Source organism: Lycium barbarum, chromosome 11, assembly GCF_019175385.1.
Source record: "Lycium barbarum isolate Lr01 chromosome 11, ASM1917538v2, whole genome shotgun sequence".
Classification (NCBI taxonomy): domain Eukaryota; kingdom Viridiplantae; phylum Streptophyta; class Magnoliopsida; order Solanales; family Solanaceae; genus Lycium; species Lycium barbarum.
In genome coordinates this window covers 89,035,662-89,054,173 of record NC_083347.1, presented here as the reverse complement: position 1 = coordinate 89,054,173, position 18,512 = coordinate 89,035,662, and the positions used below count along the sequence as shown (strand labels likewise).

At 34.1% G+C, this 18,512-nt stretch overlaps 1 protein-coding gene across 2 annotated transcripts in view; it reads right to left on the bottom strand.

The window, feature by feature from the left end:
- LOC132617120 (fatty acid amide hydrolase-like) overlaps positions 1-18,512 on the bottom strand; it is a 95,220-nt gene that overhangs the window by 62,072 nt on the left and 14,636 nt on the right. Inside the window, exons 4-8 of one of the 2 annotated variants that reach the window (XM_060332041.1) lie at positions 14,836-15,020; positions 10,264-10,393; positions 9,130-9,207; positions 2,829-2,976; positions 2,525-2,637 (exon numbers count right to left, since the gene is read on the bottom strand). In XM_060332041.1, the coding sequence (XP_060188024.1) occupies positions 2,525-2,637; positions 2,829-2,976; positions 9,130-9,207; positions 10,264-10,393; positions 14,836-15,020 (654 nt within the window). The remainder of the gene's footprint in view (positions 1-2,524; positions 2,638-2,828; positions 2,977-9,129; positions 9,208-10,263; positions 10,394-14,835; positions 15,021-18,512) is intronic. The other variant, XM_060332042.1, reaches the window with a different exon arrangement.

Genomic DNA, 18,512 nt, shown 5'->3' with positions numbered 1-18,512 from the left:
GATATTGGCTCTTGTACTAGTATCGAGACTATATCCTTGGGTTGTAGTATTTCTTATTTCCGCACTTATAATATTATCTAATATATCTATTGGGACTTAGTTTACTCCTATTTTTCACTTTCGCATTTGATTTATGGCACGATATGAGGGAATGGTTCGTCCACCACAGAGGTTAACTTGGGTGCCCGCACGATTCACGAGATTGGGTCATGACAGAAGATAGATAAAGAGGTACAAGAATCGAATCCTTAACAGATAGCCAAAATGAACTGGTGAAGCAGGCAACACTGATGCAGAATTGCTGAGAGAGCCATGTACTTCAGATAAGAACGGGAGACTGTTTGGTCGATAGAGAAGAAGTTGTTCCATGCTCACAAAAGGAAACCTTGGAGAATTGAAATTAAAGCTTAATCCAATTCTACAAGGAACAGAAGTTCAAGGCATGGAAACTTTACCATAATTGAACACATGGAATTAGTTATGGTTAGGAGAAGGAGAGTTTGTATGTGTGTGTTAAATTCCAAGTCAAACAAGAATTGGTTTCTTGAAATTAATTGAACAAAGTCTTGATTGGATTGAGAGAATTACAAGAAACTATACTACCCCTATATAAGGCATCACATTGGCGTTGGCTGAAGACGACAAACTCAACGACAAAGAGAGAATAAGAGAGAGATCTTATCACTACGTGTTCTTCAACTTGAGATAATAAACTGCGATAAAGAACCTATTCCTATCAAGTGTAATCATTATATTTCTTGTTGCAGAGTTTAGTTCTCCAAGATAATTTGTAACCTTTACATTACTAGTGATTTGTATTACATGAACACAAGCCATAATCTTTTGTTGATAATGAAGAGTTGCAACCTGGAGAAGTGAATCAATCTAATTACAAAATCAAAGATTGACAGATTTATTCACTAAGTCAGTTCCAGCCAAGTTTAGAGTTTGTAGTTCCTAAAGCAACAGGGAGTGTTAGAATTATGCTTTTGAGACTGTTGTATGCTCTAGTTTTTTGAATAAATTCTAGTTACTAGTTTATTAGCTAGCTATCCCTATTTTGTAGTAATTAGTTTGTTGCTAATGCATTTTTTTAATTGGCAGTAGGAAAGGGGAAATGGGGGAGGGGATTACAAGGTAGGAATCGAACTCTCACCAACAAGTGGGAGTTTATGTAGCCAATCAACTAACCTACTAAGATTCCCCGCTAATGTATGAAAAGTTGACTTCTTGTAAATTTAATGTTTATAACTCTTTTAATGTTAGTAGGTTAATTCACTTCTTCTGATGTACTAGAAGCCAAGGAAGAGAAATTAAACAATTATATTTTTAAAAAAATAAGATGAATGTTAATGAAGTATCTAGGAGAAGCCTAGAAAAACCTACAGTATTGTTCAAGTAAAACCCCAAGGTGAAGAACAAGGTTTGAGCAAAGAAGAGTATCAAGAGAACAAGAAAGAAATTAGAGATTATTCCTAGCCTCAAACTGCAGTCAAGGATTTGAAACAACGTCATGTGATTTACCGCCAAGCAAAAATTGTCCGAAAAAATGCCATGAACCGCCAAGACATGTCCTAAAATATGTTATGCCGATTTTTTAAAAACAAATCATGATTTTAATGAAGTAAAGAAAGATAAATGTTGATAATGTAAGGGTAAATATGCTTTTAAGAAAATCAATTGACACATGGGAGGAGAATGTTTATTGTTCAAAGTTAAGGGGAAGTTTAATTTTTAAAGCAAAATTTGGGGGTGTAAATGATTTTCAACCATTCCACAAATATACCATATATATCCACATGTTGTTTATTTAATCTGCATAACCGTGATATTTATGGTATAAATTGCTAGTACTTAATCACATTGATGAATAATAAAAAATTTCTTAATTGTATTTGTCCAATCATAATAAAATCAGAATATGTTTGTCACACCGTAAACATTTCAGAAAATATATCACATATATCTTTAAAAAATTTTCCTTAAAGCTTCTCATATCTATAGTATATATTTCTGGTAAAATTATTTAATATCTTTACAATATCATGAATTACGTATGTTTGTAACTGTATTGTGAATATTCTCAAAATATTATTATTGTCTATGTTTTGATGGTAGAAGATAGCAAATATAATGAATATAATCGATATGGAGTATCCATTTTGAAAAATAATATTTTGAGCCGGAAAATAGGAAAGGAAACATTAGGGGTTGTTATATCATGAGATGAATTCCTTGATTTAATGGGAATTTGTTATGGTATGAACGTGTAGCTATCTTTAGTTGCCATGTGTACTATTAATTAATTAATTTTGTCATGATTTTATAAAATTTCTTTAAATATTTTATTGTTATGTTTCCCCCCCCCCCCCCCCCCCCTATAAAATACAACTAAAATGGCAGTTCGTACTTCTTAGTTGGTTGGAAGTAGGCAACAAATGACAACAGAGAAACAAAATCATAAAGCTTATGTTAGAAAAGAAATTTTTTAGATGAGAGTAAATATATGTTGGTGAACGATTACCTCCTCCATCGACGCCAAGGGCAGCGGGGCATAATCCTGCAGCCACAACAGCAGCAGAACCACTAGAAGAACCACCGGCAATCCTTCCAATATTATAGGGATTTCTAGTTGTTCTATAAACAGGAATGAATCAAGTATATAATTACTATACTACGATATTAGTAGTAACATAAATTAATCGTATTGTAGATGTACTTTATTAAGAATTATAATTAGGATAAAAGTTAGGTGGAACATTATATTTATTCCCAAAGTGATATTTATATGCCTTAATTACAAAGTAGTAATCACAGATTGTTCTTACCCATAATGAGGATTTATACCACTAGTTCCAGCACCAAGCTCATGCATATTTGTTTTTCCCACCAATATGGCACCGCATGATCTCAAACGCTTTACACATTCTGCATCATCCTTGCATCGTCTTACCTTATGCATCCACTTTGTGCCTCCTGCATGCCCATTAAGAAAATGATTATTGTTAACAATTGTAAATGGAATTTACATGCAACACCATTGCGATGTGATACAAAACAAGATCTAGCAAGAAGATTTTGTCTTAAATTAATTTAAATTAGTTAAATTGACTCCTGATAGATGAAATATAATCTAGACTTGGTTATTTAAGAATTCTATTGGATGACGTACTGTGATTTCATTAGAACAAGTTGAATTTAATCTTTAACCAGCTATTCCATTTTTAAAAAACCACGATATCCTAAGATTTCTTTAGGATAATCTCAAAATATATGTGCTAATGTATCACATTCAAGGAAAACATTTTGAGTTATTTTTTTTGTGGAAATAGGATTTAAGGGACAGGCCAGGATTGCAATTTGCAAGATCAGATGTGTAGAAATGGACATGTTGATCGCCGGCTAAAAATACATGTTTTAAATTAAATTCCGCCTCATATTTTTCTATCTTTTCTTGTTTTTAAGTTTATCTTGTTCACTTTATCCTTAATACATGTGTTTTACTATGTAGGAGAGGATTTGATGAGAAAGTGATGATTCGATACCAAAAATGGTTTCATAGTCTAGGTAGAAGTCCATATATCAAAATCAAGTCTAGGGCCTGAGCGCCAAGTATGCTTGGAAAGAAGATAAAACATGAGAAGTCACAGGAATTAGCGCGCCACCCAGCTCAACAAGAGGTGCGCCGCACCAGTGCAAATATTAGAAAAACTGCAGAATTCTGACTCTCTGAACAATTGACTTGGTGCGCCGTAGGGCTTATCAAGTGGCACAATGCACCAAGGTAATTTTTGGCCAATCTGGGTTAGTTTTGGAATAGAAGTGGTATTTCACTCCAAGATCATGCGAACACGGTATAAACACATCCCAAACACGTTTTGAGGAGACTTTTGACAGACAAAGATCACAATATGGGCTAGAGCACCATGCACCGGATTCACACCATTTATCTCTTCTTTCTTCTGTTTTTATAGTTGAATGATTAGTATGACTTGTATTTCCGCCACGATCATGAATGCTAGTTTCCTTTGTTCTAGGATCACAGGATTATTCATGAATGTAGTAGTTGAAGCTTTATGTCAGCGTTTTTCTTATCATTATTGGTTTGATTATTTTATCCTACGCCTAATTATTTGATTGTCTCATCACCAATTGAATACTATCTACGAACCTAGGGTTGAATTTGGGAGAAGTAACCATAAATTGTACATACGATAAATAGAGCTTGCTCTTGGACCTAGGCATCGTGGAACTAATTCACGTTTATGATAGTGATATACCTACTCGCCTTACTTAGTCAACTACACGAGTTATAAATGCGTTCTTATTACTGATAATTCCATAGGGATATAGGTGTTAGAGTAACACTATAGGAAACGTGGTATTAGATACCTTGAGTAATATATCTGTCAGTCAGGGAAATTTTGCATTGTTTCAAGTAGGGTAATGTCCCTTGGCTATGGATGTTTAGACATTGGACAACAACTTCGTGAGATTAGATATTTTTTAACCTAGCAAGGTTCTAGCTTGTGTTGTTCCACAATCATCACCGATAGAGCACAGTAAGGCTCATTAGTTTCAGGATAAAACATTGTGTGACCTTAGAGACAAGATGCGGTGGGGTGGTTCTACCAAGGTGACTATGTATGTTGATGGGTTTTTATGGCTTTAGGATTGTATTTGTGTGCCTAATGCAAGAGGAAGTTGATATTAGAGGAGGCCTACAGTTTGGGGTATTCCATTCACTCGAGGGCCTGTATCACAATGTTTCAATCACTAACAGGTCAAATATGAGCATAAATGTAATAACTCGTTTAGTTGTTTTAAGTTTTAGAACTCCTTTCCCCTATTTGAGACTTCTCGTAGGTACTTCTTTGTTGTTGATAACTTTACTTTTGATAAGAAGAAGAAGCATCTTTCATTTGTTCATAGATGTTGTATCACTTGGTTCAGATTCATCAGTATTTGCATAGTTCATATATATATAAAGGTCCAGCAGAATCAAAAGTCCTTTTAGTAGATTGTTCTTAGGTCCAAGCGGTAAATCAGAAATCTTCCTTACGTCTACAAGCAATAGTCTCCTAGGATTTCACAAGGGAAAGGTAGCCAGCCTATATGTTGTCGCAAGGTATAGGAAGGTGCTTCTAGAAGATTTCCCCTTCTTTTCCTTTCTTGGGCCATGTAACGTTAATGGAATATCTAAGGCATTTTCTGCATTGTGGAGTCAACTGATCTTCCCCAAAGCGAAACCCACGTATAAATTGGTGTAAAAATATGCACTTATAGTTACAAATACAAAAGGCACAGTTGGAGAACTAAGATCTTGGGGTGAAGGCACACTATCATTACATGATGGTTAAGGTGCGGAGCTACACTCTAATGACAAATTCACTAGATTCCGACCTTCCCACTGCTCTGTATAGTCCTATAGGAGGGCAATACAATACTCTAGCGATTCCTGCCTTGGTTGATGAGGAATTACCTTACTCCATTTGCGTACCGGGTCTAGGGATATAGTCTATTCTATAATATACTATTCTTCTATCACATAAATAGCTAAAAGTTAAGCCCTATAAACACTTCACTAAAACTAATGTTTTATGATTAGGTGTCACGGGTCGCAAGGGCTTGGTAGCATTTTGAAATGCTAAAAATAAAAAACTGATGAGTTCAAATTTCAGAGCTGATCAAAGTTAACATTGTGGATTAAAAGACTCGTGTTCTCGATTTGAATATTCATATAGGTCCGTATAATGAGTTAGGGCTTATTTGGTTGGGTCTAGAGGGGCTCGGGAGTGATTCGAAATGCTTAAACTAAAAATAGTGACTTTAAAGAATAAGAGTTGATCAAGGTCAAAATATGATTAGACAAACTTGAATTGGTGATTTGAGAGTTCTTACAGATTCGGGGGATAATTTTGGACTTGTACGCATATTCGAGTTGCAATCCAAGAGGTTCAGGTGAGCTTTAGGGTTAAAACCAACTTTGGGCTACACCAGATTTTATATTCTCTGGTGCAGCAAACAAGCCTTCGCGATCATCAGGCCGTGTTTCGAGATCGCAAAATGGAGCTTGGTTGGGGATTGCATTGACCATGCAAAGGGAATCGCAATCACATGGGGCACTTAGCTGATTTCTCTTCGCGATTGTGAAGGCCCATCAGGGTATTAAAAGGTTGATACCTAGCCATTAAAAACATTTCATTTCGTGGTTCTATCATTTTAAACTCATTTTGAGATTTGCGGAGCTCGGCTTTAGGATATCTTTCAAGGGAAATTCGATCATTTGACTTAAGGATTTGGATCGTTTAGAGGCTTGAGGTAAGGAAAGACCATTCATGGATTTGTAAAGCTTCATTTGAGGTAAGTTAAGCCTAGCCTTCGGTAAGGGAATATTTTTCCAATTAAGTACTAATGAAATAGATTAAGGGTAAGCGGGTACTGTATATACGAGGTGACGAGCACTTTTGTAGTTATTGGGTGCCATGTTGGGGTACTTTAGCTGTTATGTGTTCTTCTGTGCTACCTGGTTTGTAATTGATTTACTGAGCATGCTTTGAAAGATTAGCGATAATACATGTAGTATTGATTTGCATGCTAGAATATCACTCCGAATATCTGATTTTGGGACGGAGTGATAAGATTATGGCCCGTAAGATCTGATTTTGGGATGGGGTGATGAGATTATGGCCCGATGGGAAGATTATATGATTATTAGCACAACAGAATCTTGTTCTGTGCTGGCGTATGAACAACACGATTGTCCCTCATGCGTTGTTGGTCATGCAATCCTTAGTTGAACTAGGTCTATGAAGAATGCTAGAAACACTGGATGAGACAGTTGGGGTAAAGAGTCCGTATTTCATAAATTACATCATGACTCTTATACATACATATAATCTACATATGTTGAGTTGTGCATTTATATGTTGATCAAGTTTATTCTGTGCATACCATCCTTATATGTTGACTATGCACACTTTTATGACATTGTTTGCCTGGATTTTCTTTATGGTTGATATTTTGTATATGTTGACATTATAACTTATCAGAATGTGAGGCAAGTTTTCAAAGACCAAACCCCGCCACTATCTTGTTAATGTCGTTCAATGATATTTGCTGGTACATGTTGTTCTTTCGTACTCATGCTATAATTGTTGCACTTTTGATGCAGATTTTGATCCAAGAACTTCTGGAGCCCACGACCGTCTCTAGTAGGATATGATTAAGAGATTCTATGGTGAGCTGCTTGGCTGGTCCACAACAATGGACTCCCTCTATCTTTACTATTATGTCTGTCTTGGTGATTCATACTTACTTTATTTTACTCTTAGATGCTCCTGACTCATATCATCAGATTTTGGGTTATAATTGTATTTTCCACACATATGGTTATTCAAGACGCCTTCATGAATTATAATTACTTTAAATGCTTACTGTATGCATTGTACGCCTATCGTGTTGGGTATAGGTGCCATCATGACTTAGGAGATTTTAGATCATGAAAAAGTGGCATCAAAGCACTAGGTTCATCAGTCTTATGAGTCTTGAGCAATTTCTAGTAGAGTCCTACGGATCGGCAAAGAGACGTTTGTATTTATCTTCGAAGGGCTATAGGTCACTTAAGGAATTTATTTTCTTTCATTCCTTAACGTGTATTTTTATTCAACTTGAATTCTAATTCTTTTTGTTGCACCCTTTCACAAATTGTGAAGACACGAGCCACACCCATTGTTAGGTCTGTTACGCTCGGTAGAGGGGTAGATTGAGGGTTGGAGATCAGACTAGAGATCGTGCAATAGTGCCCACTAGAGTCCGAGCACTAGCAGCTGCTCAGGGTCTTGCTAGATTTGTATCAGATGAGCCAGAGGTTGCTCAGAAGAATCGGTTGATTTCGGTGGCTGAGGTCGAGGCAGCTCAGGACCAAGTGGGATTCATAACTACTTTATTCTTCAGGATACTTTGATTTGGATATTGGCTTTTCTAGAGAGCATGACACAGACAAGTATTTTCCCGGTTGCACCAGATGGTGCATAACCAGGGATGAGTGTTCAGACCCCTAATCAGCCGATTGCTCTAGGTTATCAGACTCCGCAGGCTTAGCCAGCTTCACATGGAACTCACTAGCCTTTAGGCATGCCATTACCTGATATTTCCCCACAGCTAGTGGTTCCACCTACCAAGACAGTAGATGAGCAAAAGAGATTTGACCGTTAAGAAGATGGACCCCCAGAATTTTAATGGGGATCCCACAATTGATACATATGAGTTTATGGTTAGTTGCCATGAGAGGTTGCACAATTTGGGCCTGGTGACTCCAAGGGAGCCAATTTTACAGCTTTTTAGTGATTGAGCCAGCTAGGCATTGGTGGAGACCTTTAGTTGAGGGTAGACCAGCTAAATCACCTCGTCTCACTTGGGCATAACTTTCTTAGTTATTTCTAGAGAAGTTTCTCCCACCTAGTGTGAGGGAGGAGAGGAGGAACTGATTTGATACCTTGAGACAGGATAGGGTGTCAGTCACCGAGTACGAGATGAGATCCGTCGAGTTATCCCAACATGCTATCGAGATAGTCCCTATCAAGGTTGAGAGGGTTGGACATGTCAAGGTAAGCTGCTTGGCTAGTTTTGCATCACCGTGGACTTCCTCTTTATTTACACTATTGTTCTATTTTTCACATAATGGATCTTATCAATATTCTTGTACTGGTTCGGTTGTAGTAGCTCATGACTCGTATCGCTATTTCCAAGAGTTGCTTATGTATTTCAGCTCTTTTGATCGTATAACATTGTTTTTGCTTTAACATTTACTTTTAAAGCTTATTGCTATGTTTTTCAACACTAAAATGGGCTTCACACGATTTTGAGTTCCACTAATGAGTTGAGGTTAGGTTTCATCGTGGCTTAGGAAATATAGGTCATGACAGGGCTGATGATAACAATGGGTAATTTGGATTATGTTGAACGGGTTTAGTTATGAAATATTATTTACAAATTCTAGTTCAATTTATATTGACCCCAACAAACCATAAATGAAGTCACTCATGATTTATTTATTGACTTGAGTATTTAATTCGTCAAGATTTGATTCAACTCACTCGTTTGACACCTCTAACATGAAGTACTCACCTGTGGTGTGGTAGGGCATACAATCAATTTCATCTTTTACTGCAATTGGAACTCCATCCAAAACTGATAGTGGTTCACCTGAGAATAATCACATTGCCAAAAAAAAAAAAAAAAACACGATCCCATTAATTTTATTCTAATATATAAAGGGATAAATCATCATCATCATCAAATTGGGTAAAATATCATCTACTTTGTTTAACCTCCTCCGGAACCAAAAGAAAACAAAGGAAGAACTAAAAAAATGTAATTTACTCCTTTCACTTCAGGTAAAGATGTTCGATTAAGCATAGAATTTTAACAACTAGAAGAAATTCTTAACCTATAAGTTAAATATATGTAAAGTACTAAAATTATTTTCTTAAACGAATTATGGTGTTACTTTCACATGTCTTTTTATTTTCTTTTTCCTTATGGAAATGAACTTTAATATTGAACGGGTTCTAATAATTCATGTTATTACGGTAAAATGAGAATACTAAGATTAAATAATTTTCAAAAGGAGAAACATGTCATTCATTTTGGACAAGCCAAACAAAAATATCATATAATATGGGACAAAAGGGAGTAAAAACAATTTTGGTTTAAAATAAGTGTTATCTTAAAAATTTAAGAAGGTATCAATTATTTTCCTTTTTAATCTGCTCTTGCTCAATGATTTATACAATTTTTTAAAGTTTCTCAACAATTATTAGGAGAGACAAAGGGTAATTTAGTCACAGAATCCTTATGATTGAAATTACTAAGTAGACATTGGGACAATAATTGGTAAAAGTTTGAAAAAAAAAAAGTATTTGAAGTTTGAAAGTTTGGTTGGATATGAATTTACGTAGCAGAAAAGTTTTCTGTGGGTGAAAATTATTCATCAAACTAGTTTATTAACTCCAAATTCTCTATTTAAGTTCAAGTTGAAATATTGAATCAAATTGTCAAATAAACATTGAGTTTGCACATAGTATTTCAAGCTGAAATTTGAAATAATGAAAATATTACCGTTAATAATTTTCTATTTAAATGTGTCAAAATTTTAGAAAATATTTAAAATGAAGTAAATTAGTCAAGCTTCAAAGCGAGTACTGCACGTTGATGGAAAGAGATTAGGCAAAGATAATATTAATTTTCTTGAGATCGTACCTTGATGGTATCGACGAGTTGACTCAGTAGCTTGTCTTAAGATATCATCAGTATCAAAGTTAATAAAAAATGACATTTGCATTGAAGGAGTAGATGAGTGCTGAACGGCGGATAAAAACCTATCCACTACCTGTCAAAAAAAACAAAAACCATGTAATTGTAAGAATGAAATAGAAGTTAATGTTATAAATTCAAGTAATCGCTTATGTTTGGAGTCTGGGTGTCAATTGTTAATTGAAAGTCAATCCAAATTGAACCTCATCGAATCGATGATCATCAAATTATTATTAATATAATCATAAGTTTCGATATAAATTTATAATCGTATCAAAATAATTAGTGTACATTTTATTTTTGTAAAAGAAACCGAAAAAATTACAAAATTGAATTGACTAAATTATTATATGTAGAAAATATATTTTGCATATTAAATTTAAAAATAACAAAGCTTTAAACTATTTTTCACCTTGGGAGTTGGTGATGTAAAATAATTTTACATCTCAAAAAGTATATTATTTGCTATTTACTATCCATGGTTAATAGCCATTATTACAATATTAAAATGGAACCTTTATTAGCCTTTATATACATCTTCATTGACATTTGAAGCCTTTACCTCTATTAGCTAACAAATTTATTGTCAGCTAATCAACATCATATCATAAGTCTCCATTAGTGTCATTGAATAGCCAGCCATTAGTGAGAACCGGTATTGGCTTTGTTTGGTCATCTGGCTATCACGGTTTGGTCTTTGACTTTCTACTATATATATTATCTAGTCTTTCATTAGGTGGATAGAGCTGAAGAGCCAAACATTCTTCATCTTCTTATTTTATTTTGCTGGGTTTTAGAATGTTAAATAAATCTTTGTTAGATTCTGATTTCTATTTTTGTACTAGAAGAGCTTGTTGAATCATGGGGGATACATTCATATCAGGTGAAATATCCTTAAGGACAGTGTCTTAATTGACATGCCTCAAGCTATGAGATTGTTCAAGAATTTCCTGCAAGGTTCGTGATCAACTATTTTCTGACAAGGTTCGTGATCGATCAAGTATTTTCCGTAAGATTTCCAATAATCTTAAGGATATTTCGTACTTTATTCTTACGGAAAATATTTACTTCGATGCTCCCATAACTGTTGCACAAAGTGTTCCGGTCAGTGTTTTAAATTCACACATTTTCTTTTATTCACAGAAGGTAAAGTTACGATTCCGCTATGGTTTTTGAAATCTTGAAAAGCCTGAGATAATGAATTTAAATTATTAATTTTTAACAAATTTGAGTGTGTAGAATACCTTTGTGTCGCTGTATGTGATTGATAGACTAAGGATCAAATGAATAAGCAAAATAATAATTCATGCCTGATTTCTGTACTCATGTCGAATAAATTCATTGTTAACTCTTTGAGCATGGAATTAAGAGTGAATAATTTATTATATTTTGGATCATTCTTGTATAGTAGAATATGACAAATCTTTTGATGAAAAAAGTTAATTTGTTGATACTGGAGTATTAGATTAAATGAATAAATTCGTGTAAATCTCCTTTCATCATAATTTGAGATAAATTGGAGGATTCTGCTAAGAATTTTAAGTCTCCAGTAATGATTAGCAAGTTATGTAATAAGGATTCATGAAGGATGTTGTCTTTCTACTAATTTTATTTCTAAGCACATAACTATACTTTCATGTTATATACTTGGTGAACGAATTGTGCTAGCGTAAAGGAAAATTAATTTGAGATTATTAATTACTATTGATTGGTGATTTTATTTATATGATGCAAAGCTAATAATCAGATCTTCCAGGGATATAATTAGTATTTTGCGAATGGCAAACTAAGCTATCGATGTCCCTAAATGTTAAAGAAGATTCGGAGAAATGATAATCCCGCTAAGTAAAATAAATTTGACTAAGCAGATGATATAATTATTGTGGTCATTTCTTAAGTGAATCTTGTGGCTAATGTAAGAGATTGGGTGTTAGACTTTGGTTCTATTAAGCCTCTTTGTGCTAACAAAATAAATTTGTCACCCAAGTTGAAAAAGAAGAACATTTATATATGTTGGTGGTGCAAGAATTACTCAAATTCTTGTAAAGGAATAGTTCTTCTTAAACTCACTTTTAGAAAAATATTGGCATTAGCATTGGAGTGAAGATTTTATTTGAGAAGGATGAAGTTGCATCAAACAAAAATAATATTTTGTGAACAGTGAGTATTGAAATGATGGTGTATTTGTGTGCTTACTATTTTTATTTATTTATTTCTTATCCAACTCTTGATAAAAATTACTTTCTGAAATTATTTGTTGATGATGACATAATGTGAGTAAATTTTACATAATTATTTGGGTGAACTATTATTAGATTGTTATTTATAAGATGAAATATTTTATGAGTCATGAAAATATTATCCCCTTACCTTAAATTTTTTGAAATTGTGGGGGTCATGGTATCTTACTAGAGTTATCTTAAGAGCATTGTTATAAAAAGTGATATTTTTTTATGTGTGATCTTACTGTTCAAAATGTTTTGAAAATAAAGTTTTGGAAAGAAGCCATCGATGATGAGATCAATTTTAAATTTTGAAAAAATAATATTTGAGAAGTACCCTGAATTATGGTATTTGTATTAGAGAGATACAATGATGATAACTGAATCTTTGAGTCAGATGAGACAAAATTCATTAGAAACTATGTGTTCACCTTTAGTGGGGGCTGAAATAATAGATAAATCATTCAAGCAAAGCATAGTTACTATATAGATATGTCTGAATTAAGGCTTTGGAGTTGGCTGGTTATGAGGCTGAGTGGTTTAGAAACTACTTAGCGAGTATTCAAGTTGAAACAAAATTAACTGTGTTTGAGACACATTGTGATAAGAGCAACGGTTGTGAGATGTGATAATTTTCATATATAATTGTGTGATGTCTGAGGTGAATTTGGCCGATTCGCAAGACTAAAAGAAACATCGAGGGGAATGGGACTTTTGTCAATTGAGAAGATCAACAATGATGGTAACTCAACCAATGTGATTGGAGATCCCATGAATTAGGTTCATATGGGTAATAACAAGTCATTAGTTGATCAAAGGTGCACTATAAAATATGTTCCTTCCTATGGTGTGTGAATATAGTATAGTTCTGCAAGGCAAAGTGAGGGATGGGTTATAAACTCTTAATCCATTACCATATCCTTTATAGGTGGTGTATTACTCTGCAGAATGCACTTGATGGATGGACCTATATGAGTGTAGAGTGGTGCTGCTCCTATGAAATTGTGACGGATTGCTAGAACACTCATGAATACCAGGACACGCGCATGGCCTTTTAGCACAAAACTGCGATAACGACAAAGATTGTGCGAGTATAATGTGATAGAATAAGACCCGGAGCTTACAACAGAATTCTTGGTTCATAGAAGTTCTAAACTTCACCAATTATTCTATAAGTTTAATCTTATTTTATCTAGGTCTGGTTCATAGTCTACAAGACATCAAATTCGACGCATTGTACTCTTATGTGAAGACCTAGCAAAACTTCTTATTTCTTTCTATTACTTAATATTCTTTTTGAGATAAGTGGGGGATTGAATTAAAATAATTTTATATCTCAAAAAAATATTATTTACTATTTACTATCCATGGTTAATAACCATTATTACAATATTAAAATGGAACCTTTATTAGCCGTTATACACATCTTCATTGACATTTGAAGCCTTTACCTCCATTAGGTAACAAATTGATTGTCAGCTAATCAACATTCATAAGTCTCCATTAGTGTCATTGAATAGCCATTAGTGAGAACCGTTATTTGCTTTGTTTAGTCATCTGGCTATCACGGTTTGGTCTTAAACTTCCTACTATATATATTATCTAGTCTTTCATTGGGTGGATAGAGCTGATGACCCAAACATTCTTCATCTTCTTATTTTATTTTGCTGGGTTTTAGAATGTTAAATAAATCTTTGTTAGATTCCGGTTTTTAGTTTTGTACTAGAAGAGCTTGTTGAATTCTGAGGGATATATTCATACCGGGTGAAAGATCCTTAAAGATAATGTCTTAATTGACATGCCTCAAACTATGAGATTGTTCAAGAATTTCCTGCAAGGCTCGTGATCAAGTATTTTCCGACAAGTTTCGTGATCGATCAAGTACTTTCCGTAAGATTTCCAACTGTTGGGACATTGCCTTTGTGGTAGATTTTCATGAGACTATTATAAGCCAATTTTCAACAGCAAATCACAAAGGTATATTTTCTCGTCTTCTTTTTTCCTTTCCCTTTTTATATCTTTGTGATATTTGAGTCAATTATCAAGTCTATAATTTTTTCAATTTTTTTTCGTGAATGTCAGATATCATCTTTTTCAGATTCTATGTATTTTGACTATGATATACAACGTAAACATACGCGAAACTAATATTTATCACAAGTTAAAAAGTGAAAGATTTGTCGACGAGTTGAAATGACAAAAGGCATTAATCAAACAATATAGTGAAGAAGAAAATAAAAATTGAACAAAAATTAAGGTTGAGTAATAAAGGAAAAAGAAGGGTAAAGATGCATACCTTGAGAGGTGTAATTTGTTTGGAATGATAAGCAGTTGAATAATCCAATATGGTCCACCTACTGAAGCTATACTTTGGAGGTACGATGTTCTCAATACATTCCAAGGCCTGCCCAACTTGCTCCCTTGGAGACTCATACTCTACAATTTTCATTTCTTTTTCTTCTTTTCCGCCTGTAACCAATTCTATGTTATCAACTCAATCAATACTTTAATTGATTGACTCTTAGCTAAAGTACTAACAATTGATGGGATTGAAGGAAATGTAAACTAGTAAATGAGGTAAATCAACTTTTATATATATATAAAGAGAGATAAAGCACCTTAAATTCATTATATCCAAGACATTTTCTTGTTCGATATATACTTCTATACTCAGTTCCTATTACGGGCCTTATTTTTGGATCAACTCACTTTATAGTGGTTTTTCCTCTATTACAAAGTACTAATCATTATTAATTTTATCCAAACATCTTAGTAGTTTACTCTTTTTAAGGTCCCTTTAAGTTTAAACCATTCATGAAATAAGTGAATTCAATCACTTTTAAAGAATTAACTAATCACTTTTGGTGTGCAGTTGACTCCCTGAAAATCGAAAAGTGAAAGAAAATACTATCGAGATATTTCCACTTAAATTTTTGCCCACAAAAATAATACTGGAAATTACTTTCGTTATTTGCCTTTAAAGCTTAATGAATGCTTTAGGCTAACATGCCTAACTATTGTGAAAAACTAGTTGAGCTGTATATGGGCCTAATGACGACTAACCTGACTAGGCTGCCAAACAATCGTAAAAATTGGTGGGTTAGCCACTTTTTAGAGCGGTATTCATAATTTATCCATCATTTGAAATGTAATTGAAAAATAGTCATTTTTAGTGCAGAAATAAAATTTAGACAAAATACTCTTAATTAAACATGAAAAATCTCTAGCACATTATACTAAAGTTCATAGCTTCTACAAGTGATATTCCAGCTAATCGTTCTTGTATGGTGGAGTTCTAACTCATGGACTGAATCCCTAATTTGAGCTGTAGAACCACAAACTCAAGAATTCTTTCCTTGAATTCTCTCTTGTGAATCATGAACTCTAAACTTTTTCCTTAAATTCATAACTTAATGACAGAATCCTTAAATTATAAGTTGGTGAGATTATTGCTTCGTTATATGCATATGAAGTAAAAAAGCTGGCAGCAAAAGTCACTTAGACAAGTAGAAAATGCTTTAGTAAAGATAAAGAGGATCGTTGTTGATATTACATATAGTGCCATGCATTTTGCCTTTGAAAACTCATGAACACATTACCTTTTATCATAGCAATTTAATTCCAGTAATTAGTAATTGGATGTATTACCTACCTTCACTATGTTGATGCCGCGTCTTGTTTGAGAGAACAGATATTGTATTTAGTAAATTTTCAACTTGCTTTTTAGCAGCATATCTAATGAGCTTTGTAACTGTCTATAGTATGATGTCATCAACTCAACCAATCGATATACATGGGCCTAATGACGACTAACCTAACTGGGCTGCCAAACAACATTTTTTTGCGGAATGTCCTTCAAGGGCACTGGTTTTTAATTTTTGTCATTCAAATTTGAAATCTTTAATTTTTGCCCTTCGCCTAAAACTCATGTGTTCTGGGTTCGAACCCCCGCTCAGTCAAATATTAAAAAAATTCGCAAGGCAGAAGTTTGTAGCAAAGTTAGGCCTTAAGGAAGAGGTTTGTAAAATTTCAACTAAGTAAAAAAAAAAAAAAATTGGCTGAAGGCAAAACTCTTCTTTGCGAATCCAAACTCTACCTTGCGATTTTTTTTTTAATTTTTTTTATGAGCGGGGATTCGAACCCGAAACCAAGGGATTTTTAGCGAAGGACAAAAATTAAAGACCACCAATTTGTGGAACAAAAATTAAAGACCAGTGCCTTTGAAGGCCAATCGTGCAAATGACCCGCCAAACAATCGTAAAAATTGGTGGGCTAGCCACTTTTTAGACCAGTATATTCAAAATTTATTCATCATTTGAAATGTAATTGGAAAATAGTGAGCTTTGAGAATATTTGCTGTAATAATTGTCTACAGTTATACTTGTGAATATTGCAGAATTCTAACACAGTGTACTCAATTAATATATGCAATGTTATTGAAGATGATGACATTACTTAGAACTTAGAGGACTAAACTGTAATTACTAGAACTTAGACAGTTAGTGGAAATTAGTTAATTAATGAGTTAGTTAGTTAGTTAGTTAATGATGGTTATCTTAGTTGTATAAATACATGATGTACAGCTCATTTTTTCTGATCAATGAAATCTGTGATTCAATCCTCAACTTCTTCTTCCTCATTTTCTCTCAACTGCTCGAGCTTCAATCTCCATTAATGGAGTAAATTCATCATGGTATCAGAGCAGTACAGTCATTAGACTGATTATCGATCCAATTTTTTTTTCAAAGCTCAGAAGCAATTTGAGAAATCACTACAATGGCGGTGGACAATACACTACCAGAAAACCTAAATCATAATCATCCATTATATCTCAGTTCAATTGACAACTCTGGAGCATTTTTAATTGCACTGCAATTAACTGGTGCTGAAAATTACTCGATCTGGAGTCGAATGATGAAACTTGCCATTCTTGATCGTAATAAGCTAGGATTCATCAATGGAACTTGCAAAAGGGAGGATTATGGTCCAAATTTGACAGATCTGTGGGAAAGATGCAATGCAATCGTACTTCAAAGGAATTGTATGGTGGAATTGTGTACTCGACTGAGGCAGTTAAGGTTTGGGAAGATCTCAAAGAACGATTTGATAAAGTAGATGGTTCTCGAACTTATCAACTGCACAAGGAGATAGCAACAATTCATCAAGGTACTGATACAGTTTCTGCATATTTCTCTAAATTTAGAGCACTTTGGGTAGAATTTGATAGCATAATACCATTTCCTGGTTGTGATTGCCCTAAAACTCAAGATTATGTGAAGTTCATGAATGGTCTGAAACTGTTCCAGTTCCTAATGGGACTAAATGACACTTTTGAACAAGCTAAAGCACAAATCCTTATGATGACTCCTCTTCCTACAATCAACAAAGCTTACTCTATGTTGATTGAGAGGGAGAGTCAGAGAAATATGGTAAATACCAAGTCTATGAACGAAATTAATGATCTCACTACAATGTTAGCCCTGAGAAATGCAAATACACAGAAACACAAGAAGAACTATAACTACAATCCAAATTATGATCCAAATACACAGTGTGACCACTGCAAGTTGAAAGGATACACCATGGCAGTTTGTTATAGACTTGTAGGATATCCACCTGATTACAAATTCAGGAAGAAAGGATCCTATCAAAATAATAACCAAAACAGCTATCAGAGGAATCCCAACAACTCACAAAGAGAGTATAGACATACTGCTAATAATGCTGCTGCTACACTTGGTGAATCAAGTCAAGCTGAATACAGTGCAAATAGTCATCAAAGGGGCCTTGAACAAGCTGTGAATAACTTTGGTTTTGGTATGGGATACAACAAGGAGAAATATGCTCAAATAGTGAATCTGCTGAATCATGAGACTGGCCAGCCTAATCAAAGGGCAAGTGAAACTGGTCAAAGTGATGCCTCAATCTCTGCCAATACTGCAGGTATTACCACCTCACTCATGGTTAATCACA